Consider the following 16677-nt stretch of genomic DNA (forward strand, 5'->3'; position numbering starts at 1 on the left):
TGGAGCACTCTTGTCTCTTTTAATAAGCTGTCCCCGGGCATGATTGGCGTAAACCTGAATCTGCATGCTCAGGAGTGAATGTAGGGAAGGGATTATAGGAACCCGTCCCCGTGGAAAGGTTTTCCGCGCCACCTTCCTGAATGGTAAGTGGGGCCTCCCGTGCATCCGCAGCACATCCGGTCAAGCCTCGTGCCGGAAAGGTGCGAGAATGCCTGTTGAATTGAAGAAAAAACAACGCTTTCAGGAAGATACAACCGATGGAGGTGTGCGGAGCCCTTCCGGAGACTCTCAGGGCTTTCTTGGAGCTGTGACCAGTTGGAGCAGAGATCGGACCGTTTAAGGGCTGCCTAAAGCAGATTGAAAAAACACCACGGTCGGTTTCTGGGGTGTTCTGAGTCGTCTTGCAATTCACAGACAGCCCTGACGACGTGCCAAAAAGAAAAATACGTCCATCTGACGAGGAAATCAAGGTCTCGGCCAAATATGTCCCCATGATGGGTGATAGATCAGGCAGGCCAAAAAGGGTAGACTGCCCCTCCGCCAGCTTGCATTCCCCAAACATCGAGAAGTTTCCCACTCATCGCTTTTGTTACCCTACATGCAGAAATAATTCAAAAGCGTATCATAACTGCCACTCGTTAAACTTGGAGCTCACTTGCCGCCCAGCTTCTGAACGGCATTATCCCCCGGTGCATCTCAGACACCCCCCTCGGTGATTTGTTTTTGTCGTGAGTGCTAAACACCGAATTTTCCTGGGCGTGGGTTCAGTGTTTCGTGAAGTTGCGAATGAGCAAAACCCCATAAATGTGGAGCGCCCGTGATTTCGTTTCTGGGGCCTTGTTCCAATATATCGACTAACTTGCCGGTTTCTTTCAGCATGTGGATATACACTTAGGGCTTGATGTATTTGGGAAACGGAGAGACATTAATACCGTTTCTAATCAACTGAGCAATCAAATCCAGGAGGAAATGATGATCTATATATCAATCAGCAAAAAAAAAATTCACTGGAGTGTCTTACTCTAGAATCGGCTACAGACAGAGTATGCCTTCAGCTATCCCCCCCCCTCAACTTGTGTTCTCAGGCAGAGTGGAAGGTGGATCTATGACATTATTGGTCTCCTTGTCGTACACACATAGAAGCCGGAAGTGCGGTTCTTTTCCTCCTCGAAACGTACAGTGTAAATACAGCACAAACCTGGTCGACATCCTTGGAAAACCTTTATTTCAGTCTTTTCGGCACCCGCCCAGACGGTCACATAACTGTGCCTCTGGTTTACATCCACAAAGCATTGGCACAACCCTGAAAACTAGTGACTGAATACATATAGATCGATTATTTGCGTACAAGATCTTTCAGATAACTTTTTGCCTCGCTACTACTGATTGTCGGCAACTACGTGCCGTGTTGATGCGACAGCTGCAGCTGGCCATTATCAGGCTGGTAGGCGCGCCGCACCGATCGTGGTTATTGCCGGCATCAACTGAAAGAGACATTTCTAGTTCAGGCATATACACAGCTACTCCGCATTGCGCTGGCAAGCAGATCTGCTTTCTAACACGGAGATTTCAAGGGCCGCCGATGAAGCAATCCAATGACGCGCTGATATTCTCTCGAAATCGTTACGAGTACCAGCAACCTTCGTCGTTGTGCCCCCTGCGGCAAGGGGACTGCCCAGTCGCGTGTATCTCGCCGAAGGGGGGCGGGTCAGCGCCACCTTGCGCTCACTCCAGTTTGACCAACTGGCGCCTCGAAAAGGGGGTGGGAAACTGATTGAATATTCGCCACCTTGGTTTTTTTGTCGCCAAATAAAACCGGCACATTTCAAACTCGTCTTCACGTGCACATAGCATTTCTAGTCATCAGGACCGAGGCCACTCATTCACCTCTCTCTCGGTCCCCCCCAATTTGACGCAGCGAGCCCCTGTGCTGACGGCGCTCCGGTGGGAGCGATGCCATGGTCACCAGTCCACCGTGAGTTCACGACCTCGTTACGACCGCGTGTCCGTCCTTCGATCACTCAACTGCGTTAATTTTCGAGTGGCATGAAAGAGTGATACGAAACTTTAATTTTCGAACAGACATACGGAACATATCGAACGCTTCTGTACCCTCCCGGCACCCTAGTTCACTGCCTATTCCGGTTCGCTGTCAACATGGAATCGTCGCCCCTCCGAGCCTTTTGGCTGACCGTCCTCATCGGCGGTTTCCTGCCTTGCGTCTTGTGTGACACAAGTGATTTGACTGCTGTTGATCCGGATTTCACAGTGAGTATCCCGAAAGACGGACTTCCAAGGGATCTCGAAGAAGTCTTCTTTCTTCAGCCGGCTGGCACTCTTCGCGTCATCGACGAGACCGGCTCAGCTGTCTATATGCCCCAGATGAGCACGGACTCTGAGGATGGTGCTCCTGCGCGAATTCGCACTGACTCTGGCGATGCTTCGTCGGAAACGTACAGCGCCGCGTACGCGTTCGTGAATGGAAAGTGTGACTTCACGAAGGAAATCCAGTACAAGGACGCATTTCCAGGGTACTCTCAGCCGATTTGGGTTTGGACCGCCTCTGCTGATGCCGCGGAGGCGAAAGCATCATCGGGGGGAGCGGTTGCGAACTTCACATTGACGAACCCTCCTGAAGAGTATTTGACTGAGGTGGTGAGCTTCTGCGTGAGATTCAAGACGTTCTTGGCTGCTGGATCTTCAACCACGACAACGACTACATCGACAGGTATGCCAACGGCGTCAAACATAGTTTCAAACCCCACCGGTGGACCGTCAGAGCACACTGAATCTTCCCGGCCTAACACGCCACAGGCGGGCGGTTCAACCGGTTCTGGTGGCAATGAGGCCAGCGGATCACCTGGTGTGCATAAAGGTGAAGAAGGTCAGCAGTTAGAAGACAAAGGAGAGGCTCAAGGTAGTGCTCCGGCGGTGCCAGCACCTGGAGTTCCACCAACTACGGAGCACCAACAACATGGGGACGGGGCGAGCCATCCTAAAGAGCAAGACAACGCGGTCTCTGCGCCAACCCAAAACGCTGAGAACAATGGAGGTTCTCAATTAACACATGGAGACATGACCGGCGCCGAAGAAGCTGATTCGGGGGAGACTGTTGAAGGAGAAATGAGCGCCCGGGCGAGGAGGCTGTCCGACACCCCGACCGAGTCCTACTTGACAATCGTCGTACACTCCGCTGCCTGGGGATTGGCAGGGGGGATCGGAGCAATCTCAGCTTTTGTTCTCTGCATTGCCGCTGCACTGTCGTCCACATTCTAGACGTGGTGCACAACAACGCACTACTCGCAACCGTGAAGCGGGGACAGCCCACCTATAGATGGAAAGGACTAGAAAGCTGTTTCGCTCCACGTTACGACGGAGTGAACGCGTTTGCAAATAGGCGATACCAATCTGGTGATTGGACGTGTGACTGCATGATTTTTCTGCAATTGCCAACATAAAAGAAAATGCGTATTTCCTGTTTGGACGTGTGTTTTAAACATAGATGAATTGTGATTTGCGATGACGGTTTTTGAAGGGTGGGCTAACTGAATATACAGAAGCCGTTAATTACAGTGTAAAAGACCATGCAGAAGCGTTTTCGTCTCCGTACCACTTACGATCGACGCGTACGCGCCGTGTTGCGGAGCCATCAGCGGGTGGGCATTTCATGCAGGTAGGCGTGCCGCAGCGAGATTTTGAATAATTGTGGGGTTCAATCGAAAGTGAGCTTTCCGCAAAGGCAAAGACATAAAAAAGGGTGACTACGGAGGCACATAGATCTGCGTCCTGTCCGGAGAGTTGCACGGGCCGCCTACGCAGCATTCAAGTGTCTCGTTGAGATCCACTCGAACTCCTGGAAGACATGCAGAACTTGTCGCTCTGTCCCCTGCTCGGAGAAGGTTTGCGGACTCGCGCGTAGCTTTTTTGGGGGGGGCGGGGTAGAAGGGAAGGGGGCGCCAACGCCAACTCAAATGAGCAGCTGCGGCGGCGAGAAGGGAGAGAGAAAGTGAATGAATTCTATTAGATTCTTCCGAAAACTAAGATCAGCACGTCTCCGAGTCGATTCTTCGCGCACATACCATTTCTACTCAGTAAGACCCAAGGCACCCATCCTCTCCCTGTCCCTCCACACCGGAGCAGTTAGCCCCTGCTGACCGCATTCTGGTGGGAGGGTACCTAGGCACCTGTCGTCCTTGCGCGCTTCCGACCCAGTTACGGCCCCGGTGTCGCCCTTCGATCACTCACCGGAATTGATTTTCAAGAGGCGCGAAAAAGTGACACGTAATCTGATTTGGCTAGAGACATACAACACACTTCCAACGCTTCTGTACCCTCCCGGCACCCTAGTTCACTGCCTATTCCGGTTCGCTGTCAACATGGAATCGTTGCCCCTCCAAGCCTTTTGGCTGACCGTCCTCATCGGCGGTTTCCTGCCTTGCGTCTTGTGTGACACAAGTGATTTGACTGCTGTTGATCCAGATTTCACAGTGAGTATCCCGAAAGACGGACTTCCAGGGGATCTCGAAGAAGTCTTCTTTCTTCAGCCGGCTGGCACTCTTCGCGTCATCGACGAGACCGGCTCAGCTGTCTATATGCCCCAGATGAGCACGGACTCTGAGGATGGTGCTTCTGCGCGAATTCGCACTGACTCTGGCGATGCTTCGTCGGAAACGTACAGCGCCGCGTACGCGTTCGTGAATGGAAAGTGTGACTTCACGAAGGAAATCCAGTACAAGGACGCATTTCCAGGGTACTCTCAGCCGATTTGGGTTCGGACCGCCTCTGCTGATGCCGCGGAGGCGAAAGCATCATCGGGGGGAGCGGTTGCGAACTTCACATTGACGAACCCTCCTGAAGAGTATTTGACTGAGGTGGTGAGTTTCTGCGTGAGATTCAAGACGTTCTTGGCTGCTGGATCTTCAACCACGACAACGACCCCTACGACAGGTGCGACTCAGACATCAAAAGCGGAGTCCAGCGCTCCCAGTTTAGAGACTCCAAAGCCAACAGCGCCCCTGACACCAGCGCCACCGTCTGGCGATTCAGAAGCTGCTGGGGAAGAGGGTCCGAGCTCCAAACCTGGTGGAGAGGGAAATGATGGAAAAACACATAGGCCAACAACTGGACAGACGGGTCCGCAATCCGCCCCAGTGCCTGGGGTTTCCTCACCTATGGATCCTGAGCAACGTACAGAAAAAGATACCCCTCTCCGCGCAGAGAGCCACGCAGCATCTCCCACAACCGGTCATGTCGATAACAAGGGAGGTTCGGAAGTAGCACACGACAAACCAGTCACCGGGGTCATCGGAGAGAGTCTTGGCTCGGGAGAGGGTGGTGCAGGAGGGGAAAACGCACGGGCGAGGAGGCTTTCTGAAACAGGCAGCCCGAAAGAGGCATACTTGACAATCGTCGTACACTCCGCTGCCTGGGGATTGGCAGGGGGAATCGGAGCACTCTCAGCTTTTGTTCTCTGCATTGCGTCTGCAGTGTTGACCACATTCTAGCTGTGTGCCGCTACAACACGCTGCTGCCGGCTGAGAAGAGACGGCAGGCCACCATATAGAGGGAGACGATTCGAGAGTCGCGTCGGTGGGAGTGGCCACGGAGTGAATAGGTTTTATAAATAGGTTGCACCCATATGGTGAATTTCCAGGCGGTCGGGCTGCTTTTTCTTCAAACGTGAACACTGAGAAAACAACATATCCCCGAGAGACGTGTGCTTCTACCACAGGTGAATAATGATTTGCAGTGACGCCTTTAAAAGGATAGAACGATTGAATACAGGTAAGTCGAGTAGTCGCATGTACATGGTCGTGCGAGAGGTTTTTGCCTCAATATCAGATGCTGTCGGTGCACATATGTCGTGTTAATGGTAGATTATTAGCCGGCAATTTCGCGCTGATACTGCGTCGCAACAACCCTCCCCGACGATTCGTCGGCTTCAGTCGAAAGAGACTTTTCCACCTAAGACACAGACGCACCTACCTTTATCTACGACGGCAAATAGCACTGCTTTCTAAACGAGAAGTTGCAAGGCTCACCCACGTAGCACACCAGAGACTTGTAGAGATTCTCTCTTTACGCCACGAAGACACGGAGACCTCGTCTTTGACCCCTGAGGTGACGGCCTTTGCGCAGTCGCGCGTTGCAGGGATTCGGGGGCAGCGCCAACTCAAGTTACCCTCTGATTGAATTTTAGACACTTTAGCTCTTTGTTCCCAAACCAAAACCCGCGGATCTTGCAATGAAATTCCCGTGTTGTTAGCGGCATTTCCACCTCATACGACCGAAGTCACGCATTCTCCCCCTGTCCCTCCACACCGGAGCAGTTAGCCCCCGCAGACGGTGCTGTCATGGGAGCGCAGCCGCAGTCACCTGTCGTTGCGAGCGTCCGACCCAGTTACGGCCCCGTTTTCGCCCTTCGATCATTCACCTGAATTGATTTTCGAGAGGCGCGAAAAAGTGACACGTAATCTGATTTGGCTAGAGATATACAACACACGTCCAACGCTTCTGTCCTTCTCCCGGCACCCTAGTTCACTGCCTATTCCGGTTCGCTGTCAACATGGAATCGTCGCCCCTCCGAGCCTTTTGGCTGACCGTCCTCATCGGCGGTTTCCTGCCTTGCGCCTTGTGTGACACAAGTGATTTGACTGCTGTTGATCCGGATTTCACAGTGAGTATCCCGAAAGACGGACTTCCAGGGGATCTCGAAGAAGTCTTCTTTCTTCAGCCGGCTGGCACTCTTCGCGTCATCGACGAGACCGGCTCAGCTGTCTATATGCCCCAGATGAGCACGGACTCTGAGGATGGTGCTTCTGCACGAATTCGCACTGACTCTGGCGATGCTTCGTCGGAAACGTACAGCGCCGCGTACGCGTTCGTGAATGGAAAGTGTGACTTCACGAAGGAAATCCAGTACAAGGACGCATTTCCAGGGTACTCTCAGCCGATTTGGGTTCGGACCGCCTCTGCTGATGCCGCGGAGGCGAAAGCATCATCGGGGGGAGCGGTTGCGAACTTCACATTGACGAACCCTCCTGAAGAGTATTTGACTGAGGTGGTGAGTTTCTGCGTGAGATTCAAGACGTTCTTGGCTTCAGGATCTTCAACCACGACAACGACTACATCGACAAGGGTGACAACTGCAGTAAAAGCAACGTCAAAACATATCTCTCCACAGACAGAGATGCCTGGCTCTCTACCGACTGAGAGGCCACAATCTGACACTTCAGGTCACGCTACGGAGGAAGATCCCGGAAAGGACGAGAATGGTGACGATGCTGACCAAGTAGCAGGCAGCCCGGGAAATGCACAAGGTGGTCAGGTCACCACACCAGGTTCTGCGCATGCCTCACCGACGGATCCGCAGCACCCAGCAGGGGCTGGAGCCTCCTCTAACCCGGTTGGCTCTGGGGGCGACGGGGCAGCAGAGGCGCACGCACAGTCGAGGAGGCTCTCTGAACCAGACAGCCCGGAAGAGGCATACTTGACAATCGTCGTACACTCCGCTGCCTGGGGATTGGCAGGGGGAATCGGAGCACTCTCAGCTTTTGTTCTCTCCATTACCTTTACACTGTGGTCCACATTCTAGTTGTGTGCCGCTGCAGTACGAAGCTGACGGTGGTGTGGCAACGGCAGGCATCCCAATAATGGGAAGCGCACTGGTCGTTTTCCCATTAGCAGTGCTAAAATATAAACGGCTTCTGTGAACACAGACACCAGCCTGATGTTTGGTTGTAACTGCAGTATCTTTTTTCCTGCTAACATCAACTCCGAAAAAAGAAGCATGTCCCAGGGCAGATGTGTTTGGAACGCAGGTGAATTGCGATGTTTAGTGGCGTATTTAATCGGACAGATATTCTGAACACATATAAATCGCCTACTCTCGTGCACAAGATCGTGCAGAGCGCTTTTTTGCCTTGGCTGCCACTGACTGTCGGCACATTCGCGCCGTGGTGATATGACAGGTGCAGGGGGTGATTTCGTTGTCGCTGGATCATCCCGGGGACACCGTGAAGAACTGTCGGCTTCAATGAAACGAGACCTTTCGAGCAATGGCAGAGACAAAGCTCTCTCTCTATAACGGCAAATAGGTCTGTTTGCAAAACGTATAGTTGCAAGGGCCGCATACACAGCATACCAGGCACTTAACTGAGATTCTCTCGAACTTCCTGAAGACATGCAGACCTTGTCGCACCGTCCCCTGCGGCGACGAGCCTTTCGCAGTCGCATGTTGCTCGGTTGGGGGGTTCCGCCGATTCTCAAGTGACATTGAGGACTAGCGAGGAGAGTAACAGGAAAACCTGATTCAATGTTGCCCTCCTTGCATTTTTCCTCGAAAGCTTAGATAGGCACGTTTTGGAGTCGATTGTTCGTGTCCCTTGCATTCCCTCATCTCGGTCCCCCTATCAGCCGCAGCGAAACCCTGCTGACGGCGCTGTCGTGGGAGCGCAGACGCAGTCACCTGTCGTTGCGAGCGTCCGACCCAGTTACGGCCCCGTTTTCGCACTTCGATCATTCACCTGAATTGATTTTCGAGAGGCGCGAAAAAGTGACACGTAATCTGATTTGGCTAGAGATATACAACACACGTCCAACCCTTCTGTCCTCCTCCCGGCACCCTAGTTCACTGCCTATTCGGGTTCGCTGTCAACATGGAATCGTTGCCCCTCCGAGCCTTTTGGCTGACCGTCCTCATCGGCGGTTTCCTGCCTTGCGTCTTGTGTGACACAAGTGATTTGACTGCTGTTGATCCGGATTTCACATTGAGTATCCCGAAAGACGGACTTCCAGAGGATCTCGAAGAAGTCTTCTTTCTTCAGCCGGCTGGCACTCTTCGCGTCATCGACGAGACCGGCTCAGCTGTCTATATGCCCCAGATGAGCACGGACTCTGAGGATGGTGCTTCTGCGCGAATTCGCACTGACTCTGGCGATGCTTCGTCGGAAACGTACAGCGCCGCGTACGCGTTCGTGAATGGAAAGTGTGACTTCACGAAGGAAATCCAGTACAAGGACGCATTTCCAGGGTACTCTCAGCCGATTTGGGTTCGGACCGCCTCTGCTGATGCCGCGGAGGCGAAAGCATCATCGGGGGGAGCGGTTGCGAACTTCACATTGACGAACCCTCCTGAAGAGTATTTGACTGAGGTGGTGAGTTTCTGCGTGAGATTCAAGACGGTCTTGGCTGCTGGATCTTCAACCACGACAACGACCCCTACGACAGGTGCGACTCAGACATCAAAAGCGGAGTCCAGCGCTACCAGTTTAGAGACTCCAGAGCCTACAGCGCCCCTGACACCAGCGCCACCGTCTGGCGATTCAGAAGCTGCTGGGGAAGAGGGTCCGAGCCCCAAACCTGGTGAAGAGGGAAATGATGGAAAAACACATAGGCAAACAACTGGACAGACGGGTCCGCAATCCGCCCCAGTGCCTGGGGTTTCCTCACCTATGGATCCTGAGCAACGTACAGAAAAAGATACCCCTCTCCGCGCAGAGAGCCACGCAGCATCTCCCACAACCGGTCATGTCGATAACAAGGGACGTTCGGAAGTAGCACACGACAAACCAGTCACCGGGGTCATCGGAGAGAGTCTTGGCTCGGGAGAGGGTGGTGCAGGAGGGGAAAACGCACGGGCGAGGAGGCTTTCTGAAACAGGCAGCCCGAAAGAGGCATACTTGACAATCGTCGTACACTCCGCTGCCTGGGGATTGGCAGGGGGAGTCGGAGCACTCTCAGCTTTTGTTCTCTGCATTGCGTCTGCAGTGTTGTCCACATTCTAGCTGTGTGCCGCTACAACACGCTGCTGCCGGATGAGAAGAGACGGCAGGCCACCATATAGAGGGAGACGATTCGAGAGTCGCGTCGGTGGGAGTGGCCACGGAGTGAATAGGTTTTATAAATAGGTTGCACCCATATGGTGAATTTCCAGGCGGTCGGGCTGCTTTTTCTTCAAACGTGAACACTGAGAAAACAACATATCCCCGAGAGACGTGTGCTTCTACCACAGGTGAATAATGATTTGCAGTGACGCCTTTAAAAGGATAGAACGATTGAATACAGGTAAGTCGAGTAGTCGCATGTACATGGTCGTGCGAGAGGTTTTTGCCTCAATATCAGATGCTGTCGGTGCACATATGTCGTGTTAATGGTAGATTATTAGCCGGCAATTTCGCGCTGATACTGCGTCGCAACAACCCTCCCCGACGATTCGTCGGCTTCAGTCGAAAGAGACTTTTCCACCTAAGACACAGACGCACCTACCTTTATCTACGACGGCAAATAGCACTGCTTTCTAAACGAGAAGCTGCAAGGCTCGCCCACGTAGCACACCAGAGACTTGTAGAGATTCTCTCTTTACTCCACGAAGACACGGAGACCTCGTCTTTGACCCCTGAGGTGACGGCCTTTGCGCAGTCGCGCGTTGCAGGGATTCGGGGGCAGCGCCAACTCAAGTTACCCTCTGATTGAATTTTAGCCACTTTAGCTTTTTGTTTCCAAACCAAAACCTGCGGAACTTGCAATGGAATTCCAGTGTTGTTAGCGGCATTTCAACCTTTTACGGCCGAAGTCACGCATTCTCCCCCTGTCCCTCCACACCGGAGCAGTTAGCCCCCGCAGACGGCGCTGTCGTGGGAGCGCAGCCGCAGTCACCTGTCGTTGCGAGCGTCCGACCCAGTTACGGCCCCGTTTTCGCCCTTCGATCATTCACCTGAATTGATTTTCGAGAGGCGCGAAAAAGTGACACGTAATCTGATTTGGCTAGAGATATACAACACACGTCCAACGCTTCTGTCCTCCCCCCGGCACCCTAGTTCACTGCCTATTCCGGTTCGCTGTCAACATGGAATCGTTGCCCCTCCGAGCCTTTTGGCTGACCGTCCTCATCGGCGGTTTCCTGCCTTGCGTCTTGTGTGACACAAGTGATTTGACTGCTGTTGATCCAGATTTCACAGTGAGTATCCCGAAAGACGGACTTCCAGAGGATCTCGAAGAAGTCTTCTTTCTTCAGCCGGCTGGCACTCTTCGCGTCATCGACGAGACCGGCTCAGCTGTCTATATGCCCCAGATGAGCACGGACTCTGAGGATGGTGCTTCTGCGCGAATTCGCACTGACTCTGGCGATGCTTCGTCGGAAACGTACAGCGCCGCGTACGCGTTCGTGAATGGAAAGTGTGACTTCACGAAGGAAATCCAGTACAAGGACGCATTTCCAGGGTACTCTCAGCCGATTTGGGTTCGGACCGCCTCTGCTGATGCCGCGGAGGCGAAAGCATCATCGGGGGGAGCGGTTGCGAACTTCACATTGACGAACCCTCCTGAAGAGTATTTGACTGAGGTGGTGAGTTTCTGCGTGAGATTCAAGACGTTCTTGGCTTCTGGATCTTCAACCACGACAACGACTACATCGACAGGTGCGACAACGGCGTCAAACACAGTGTCACCCCCCTCCAGTTCACAGACAGGAGAGCCTTCATCTCCCCCGGCTCCTGCGCCGCCGTCTGGTGGTACAGAGAGTTCTTCTGAAGGTGCCTCCTCCAAGGGTCCAGAAGAAGATAACACAGGCCCACAATTGAATAACAAAACAAATTTGGAAGGGCCTTTGCCCTCCGCCAAGGCTCCCGAAATACAACACAGTACCGGGGAGGACCAACGTACAGACGATGAAGCAGCCCATAACTCTGGAGACTCTGCGGTATCTGCCACCCCCGGAAAAGCAGGGAACACCGGAGAATCTGAGGTGACACACGGAAACACGGCCAACTTAGAAGAAACTGATCCGGGGAAGACTACTGAAGGAGGAAAGGGCGCTCAGGCGAGGAGGCTTTCCGAAACAAGCAGCCCGAAAGAGGCATACTTGACAATAGTCGTACACTCTGCTGCCTGGGGCTTGGACGAGGGAATCGGAGCACTCTCAGCTTTTGTTCTCTGCATTACCTCTACACTGTTGTCCACATTCTAGTTGTGTGCCGCTACAACACGATGCTGCCGGCTGAGAAGCGACGGCAGGCCACGCCTATACCGAGAAGGGAGTTGATCGTTGTCTCTTTAGGAATTGCTAGGAAGTCTAATAGGCGCTGCAAATAACAAGACAGGTGTGGTGTTTGGCGTTGTAACTGCTGACATCAGCTCTAAGAAGACAAGGATGACCCAGTCTGTGTTTCTAACATATGTGAATGATGAAATATGACGTACTCCAGAGGGTGACTCTACTGAGCACAAGAAAATCGATTACTCTTGTGTACACGATCGTGCGAAGAACATTCTCACCTCACTATCAGTTACTATCGGCACAAACGCGCCGTGTCGATGACAAGGCGGCCGTTTTGTGTGGGCAGGCACTGCCCAGCGACCATGTGAGGAATTGCCTGCATCATTATAAAAAACATTTCCTGCTCAGGCACTGACACAGCTATCCCTATCCATAACAACAGAGAGCCGGCAAGGTGCAAGGACCGCTCAGGCAGCAAACAAAGGATTTGCTTAGATTCTCTCAAACTCCACGAAGACATGCAGACCGTGTCGTTGTGCCCCCTGCGGCGAGGGGACTGCGCAGTCGCGTGTATCTCGCCGAAGGGGGGGGCGGGTCAGCGCCACCTTGCGCTCACTCCAGTTTGACCAACTGGCGCCTCGAAAAGGGGGTGGGAAACTGATTGAATATTAGCCACCTTGGTTTTTTTGTCGCCAAATAAAATCGGCACATTCCAAACTCGTCTTCACGTGCACATAGCATTTCTAGTCATCAGGACCGAGGCCACTCATTCACCTCTCTCTCGGTCCCCCCCAATTTGACGCAGCGAGCCCCTGTGCTGACGGCGCTCCGGTGGGAGCGAAGCCATGGTCACCAGTCCACCGTGAGTTCACGACCTCGTTACGACCGCGTGTCCGTCCTTCGATCACTCAACTGCGTTAATTTTCGAGTGGCATGAAAGAGTGATACGAAGCTTTAATTTCCGAACAGACATACGGAACATATCGAACGCTTCTGTACCCTCCCGACACCCTAGTTCACTGCCTATTCCGGTTCGCTGTCAACATGGAATCGTTGCCCCTCCGAGCCTTTTGGCTGACCGTCCTCATCGGCGGTTTCCTGCCTTGCGTCTTGTGTGACACAAGTGATTTGACTGCTGTTGATCCAGATTTCACAGTGAGTATCCCGAAAGACGGACTTCCAGAGGATCTCGAAGAAGTCTTCTTTCTTCAGCCGGCTGGCACTCTTCGCGTCATCGACGAGACCGGCTCAGCTGTCTATATGCCCCAGATGAGCACGGACTCGGAGCATGGTGCTTCTGCGCGAATTCGCACTGACTCTGGCGATGCTTCGTCGGAAACGTACAGCGCCGCGTACGCGTTCGTGAATGGAAAGTGTGACTTCACGAAGGAAATCCAGTACAAGGACGCATTTCCAGGGTACTCTCAGCCGATTTGGGTTCGGACCGCCTCTGCTGATGCCGCGGAGGCGAAAGCATCATCGGGGGGAGCGGTTGCGAACTTCACATTGACGAACCCTCCTGAAGAGTATTTGACTGAGGTGGTGAGTTTCTGCGTGAGATTCAAGACGTTCTTGGCTTCTGGATCTTCAACCACGACAACGACTACATCGACAGGTGCGACAACGGCGTCAAACACAGTGTCACCCCCCTCCAGTTCACAGACAGGAGAGCCTTCATCTCCCCCGGCTCCTGCGCCGCCGTCTGGTGGTACAGAGAGTTCTTCTGAAGGTGCCTCCTCCAAGGGTCCAGAAGAAGATAACACAGGCCCACAATTGAATAACAAAACAAATTTGGAAGGGCCTTTGCCCTCCGCCAAGGCTCCCGAAATACAACACAGTACCGGGGAGGACCAACGTACAGACGATGAAGCAGCCCATAACTCTGGAGACTCTGCGGTATCTGCCACCCCCGGAAAAGCAGGGAACACCGGAGAATCTGAGGTGACACACGGAAACACGGCCAACTTAGAAGAAACTGATCCGGGGAAGACTACTGAAGGAGGAAAGGGCGCTCAGGCGAGGAGGCTTTCCGAAACAAGCAGCCCGAAAGAGGCATACTTGACAATAGTCGTACACTCTGCTGCCTGGGGCTTGGACGAGGGAATCGGAGCACCCTCAGCTTTTGTTCTCTGCATTACCTCTACACTGTTGTCCACATTCTAGTTGTGTGCCGCTACAACACGATGCTGCCGGCTGAGAAGCGACGGCAGGCCACGCCTATACCGAGAAGGGAGTTGATCGTTGTCTCTTTAGGAATTGCTAGGAAGTCTAATAGGCGCTGCAAATAACAAGACAGGTGTGGTGTTTGGCGTTGTAACTGCTGACATCAGCTCTAAGAAGACAAGGATGACCCAGTCTGTGTTTCTAACATATGTGAATGATGAAATATGACGTACTCCAGAGGGTGACTCTACTGAGCACAAGAAAATCGATTACTCTTGTGTACACGATCGTGCGAAGAACATTCTCACCTCACTATCAGTTACTATCGGCACAAACGCGCCGTGTCGATGACAAGGCGGCCGTTTTGTGTGGGCAGGCACTGCCCAGCGACCATGTGAGGAATTGCCTGCATCATTATAAAAAACATTTCCTGCTCAGGCACTGACACAGCTATCCCTATCCATAACAACAGAGAGGTTAACTTTTTAGCCGGCAAGGTGCAAGGACCGCTCAGGCAGCAAACAAAGGATTTGCTTAGATTCTCTCAAACTCCACGAAGACATGCAGACCGTGTCGTTGTGCCCCCTGCGGCGAGGGGACTGCGCAGTCGCGTGTATCTCGCCGAAGGGGGGGCGGGTCAGCGCCACCTTGCGCTCACTCCAGTTTGACCAACTGGCGCCTCGAAAAGGGGGTGGGAAACTGATTGAATATTAGCCACCTTGGTTTTTTTGTCGCCAAATAAAATCGGCACATTCCAAACTCGTCTTCACGTGCACATAGCATTTCTAGTCATCAGGACCGAGGCCACTCATTCACCTCTCTCTCGGTCCCCCCCAATTTGACGCAGCGAGCCCCTGTGCTGACGGCGCTCCGGTGGGAGCGAAGCCATGGTCACCAGTCCACCGTGAGTTCACGACCTCGTTACGACCGCGTGTCCGTCCTTCGATCACTCAACTGCGTTAATTTTCGAGTGGCATGAAAGAGTGATACGAAGCTTTAATTTCCGAACAGACATACGGAACATATCGAACGCTTCTGTACCCTCCCGACACCCTAGTTCACTGCCTATTCCGGTTCGCTGTCAACATGGAATCGTTGCCCCTCCGAGCCTTTTGGCTGACCGTCCTCATCGGCGGTTTCCTGCCTTGCGTCTTGTGTGACACAAGTGATTTGACTGCTGTTGATCCGGATTTCACAGTGAGTATCCCGAAAGACGGACTTCCAGGGGATCTCGAAGAAGTCTTCTTTCTTCAGCCGGCTGGCACTCTTCGCATCATCGACGAGACCGGCTCAGCTGTCTATATGCCCCAGATGAGCACGGACTCGGAGCATGGTGCTTCTGCACGAATTCGCACTGACTCTGGCGACGCTTCGTCGGAAACGTACAGCGCCGCGTACGCGTTCGTGAATGGAAAGTGTGACTTCACGAAGGAAATCCAGTACAAGGACGCATTTCCAGGGTACTCTCAGCCGATTTGGGTTCGGACCGCCTCTGCTGATGCCGCGGAGGCGAAAGCATCATCGGCGGGAGCGGTTGCGAACTTCACATTGACGAACCCTCCTGAAGAGTATTTGACTGAGGTGGTGAGTTTCTGCGTGAGATTCAAGACGTTCTTGGCTTCTGGATCTTCAACCACGACAACGACTACATCGACAGGTGCGACAACGGCGTCAAACATAGTTTCAAACCCCTCCAGTTCACAGACAGGAGTGCCTTCATCTCCCCCGGCTCCTGCGACGCCGTCTGTTGGTACAGAGAGTTCCCCTGAAGGTGCCCGCCCCAAGGGTCAGGATGAAGAAACCACAGAGCCACAATTGAATAACAAAACAAATTTGGAAGTGCCTTTGCCCTCCGCCGAGGATACCGAAATACAACACAGTACCGGGGAGGACCAACGTACAGACGATGAAGCATCCCATACCTCTGGAGACTCTGCGGCATCTGCCACACCCGGAAAAGCAGAGAACACCGGAGAATCTGAGGTGACACACGGAAACACGACCAACTTAGAAGAGACTGATCTGGGGAAGACTACTGAAGGAGGAAAGGGCGCTCAGGCGAGGAGGCTTTCTGAAACAGGCAGCCCGAAAGAGGCATACTTGACAATAGTCGTACACTCTGCTGCCTGGGGCTTGGACGAGGGAATCGGAGCACTCTCAGCTTTTGTTCTCTGCATTACCTCTACACTGTTGTCCACATTCTAGTTGTGTGCCGCTACAACACGATGCTGCCGGCTGAGAAGCGACGGCAGGCCACGCCTATACCGAGAAGGGAGTTGATCGTTGTCTCTTTAGGAATTGCTAGGAAGTCTAATAGGCGCTGCAAATAACAAGACAGGTGTGGTGTTTGGCGTTGTAACTGCTGACATCAGCTCTAAGAAGACAAGGATGACCCAGTCTGTGTTTCTAACATATGTGAATGATGAAATATGACGTACTCCAGAGGGTGACTCTACTGAGCACAAGAAAATCGATTACTCTTGTGTACACGATCGTGCGAAGAACATTCTCACCTCACT

At 53.0% G+C, this 16677-nt stretch overlaps 7 protein-coding genes across 7 annotated transcripts; all 7 read left to right on the forward strand.

The window, feature by feature from the left end:
- Positions 1–2157: 2157 nt before the first annotated feature.
- Positions 2158–3276, forward strand: NCLIV_067890 (uncharacterized protein; the record flags this gene model as incomplete). The annotated part of the gene is made up of 1 exon (XM_003886341.1): positions 2158–3276. One exon carries the CDS (start codon positions 2158–2160, stop codon positions 3274–3276), a length of 1119 nt encoding a protein of 372 aa, XP_003886390.1.
- Positions 3277–4376: 1100 nt separating this feature from the next.
- On the forward strand, positions 4377–5504 carry NCLIV_067900 (uncharacterized protein; the record flags this gene model as incomplete). Its single annotated transcript, XM_003886342.1, has 1 exon — positions 4377–5504. The coding sequence occupies one exon, from the start codon at positions 4377–4379 to the stop codon at positions 5502–5504; it is 1128 nt and encodes a 375-aa protein (XP_003886391.1).
- Positions 5505–6565: 1061 nt separating this feature from the next.
- NCLIV_067910 (uncharacterized protein) lies at positions 6566–7594 on the forward strand (the record flags this gene model as incomplete). Its single annotated transcript, XM_003886343.1, has 1 exon — positions 6566–7594. The coding sequence occupies one exon, from the start codon at positions 6566–6568 to the stop codon at positions 7592–7594; it is 1029 nt and encodes a 342-aa protein (XP_003886392.1).
- A 1063-nt stretch (positions 7595–8657) lies between these two features.
- On the forward strand, positions 8658–9785 carry NCLIV_067920 (uncharacterized protein; the record flags this gene model as incomplete). The annotated part of the gene is made up of 1 exon (XM_003886344.1): positions 8658–9785. The coding sequence occupies one exon, from the start codon at positions 8658–8660 to the stop codon at positions 9783–9785; it is 1128 nt and encodes a 375-aa protein (XP_003886393.1).
- Positions 9786–10846: 1061 nt separating this feature from the next.
- On the forward strand, positions 10847–11965 carry NCLIV_067930 (uncharacterized protein; the record flags this gene model as incomplete). The annotated part of the gene is made up of 1 exon (XM_003886345.1): positions 10847–11965. One exon carries the CDS (start codon positions 10847–10849, stop codon positions 11963–11965), a length of 1119 nt encoding a protein of 372 aa, XP_003886394.1.
- A 1074-nt stretch (positions 11966–13039) lies between these two features.
- NCLIV_067940 (uncharacterized protein) lies at positions 13040–14158 on the forward strand (the record flags this gene model as incomplete). Its single annotated transcript, XM_003886346.1, has 1 exon — positions 13040–14158. One exon carries the CDS (start codon positions 13040–13042, stop codon positions 14156–14158), a length of 1119 nt encoding a protein of 372 aa, XP_003886395.1.
- A 1086-nt stretch (positions 14159–15244) lies between these two features.
- NCLIV_067950 (uncharacterized protein) lies at positions 15245–16363 on the forward strand (the record flags this gene model as incomplete). The annotated part of the gene is made up of 1 exon (XM_003886347.1): positions 15245–16363. The coding sequence occupies one exon, from the start codon at positions 15245–15247 to the stop codon at positions 16361–16363; it is 1119 nt and encodes a 372-aa protein (XP_003886396.1).
- Between the last annotated feature and the right edge of the window lie 314 nt (positions 16364–16677).

The sequence above is a fragment of the Neospora caninum genome, chromosome XII (assembly GCF_000208865.1).
Source record: "Neospora caninum Liverpool complete genome, chromosome XII".
Lineage (NCBI taxonomy): Eukaryota > Apicomplexa > Conoidasida > Eucoccidiorida > Sarcocystidae > Neospora > Neospora caninum.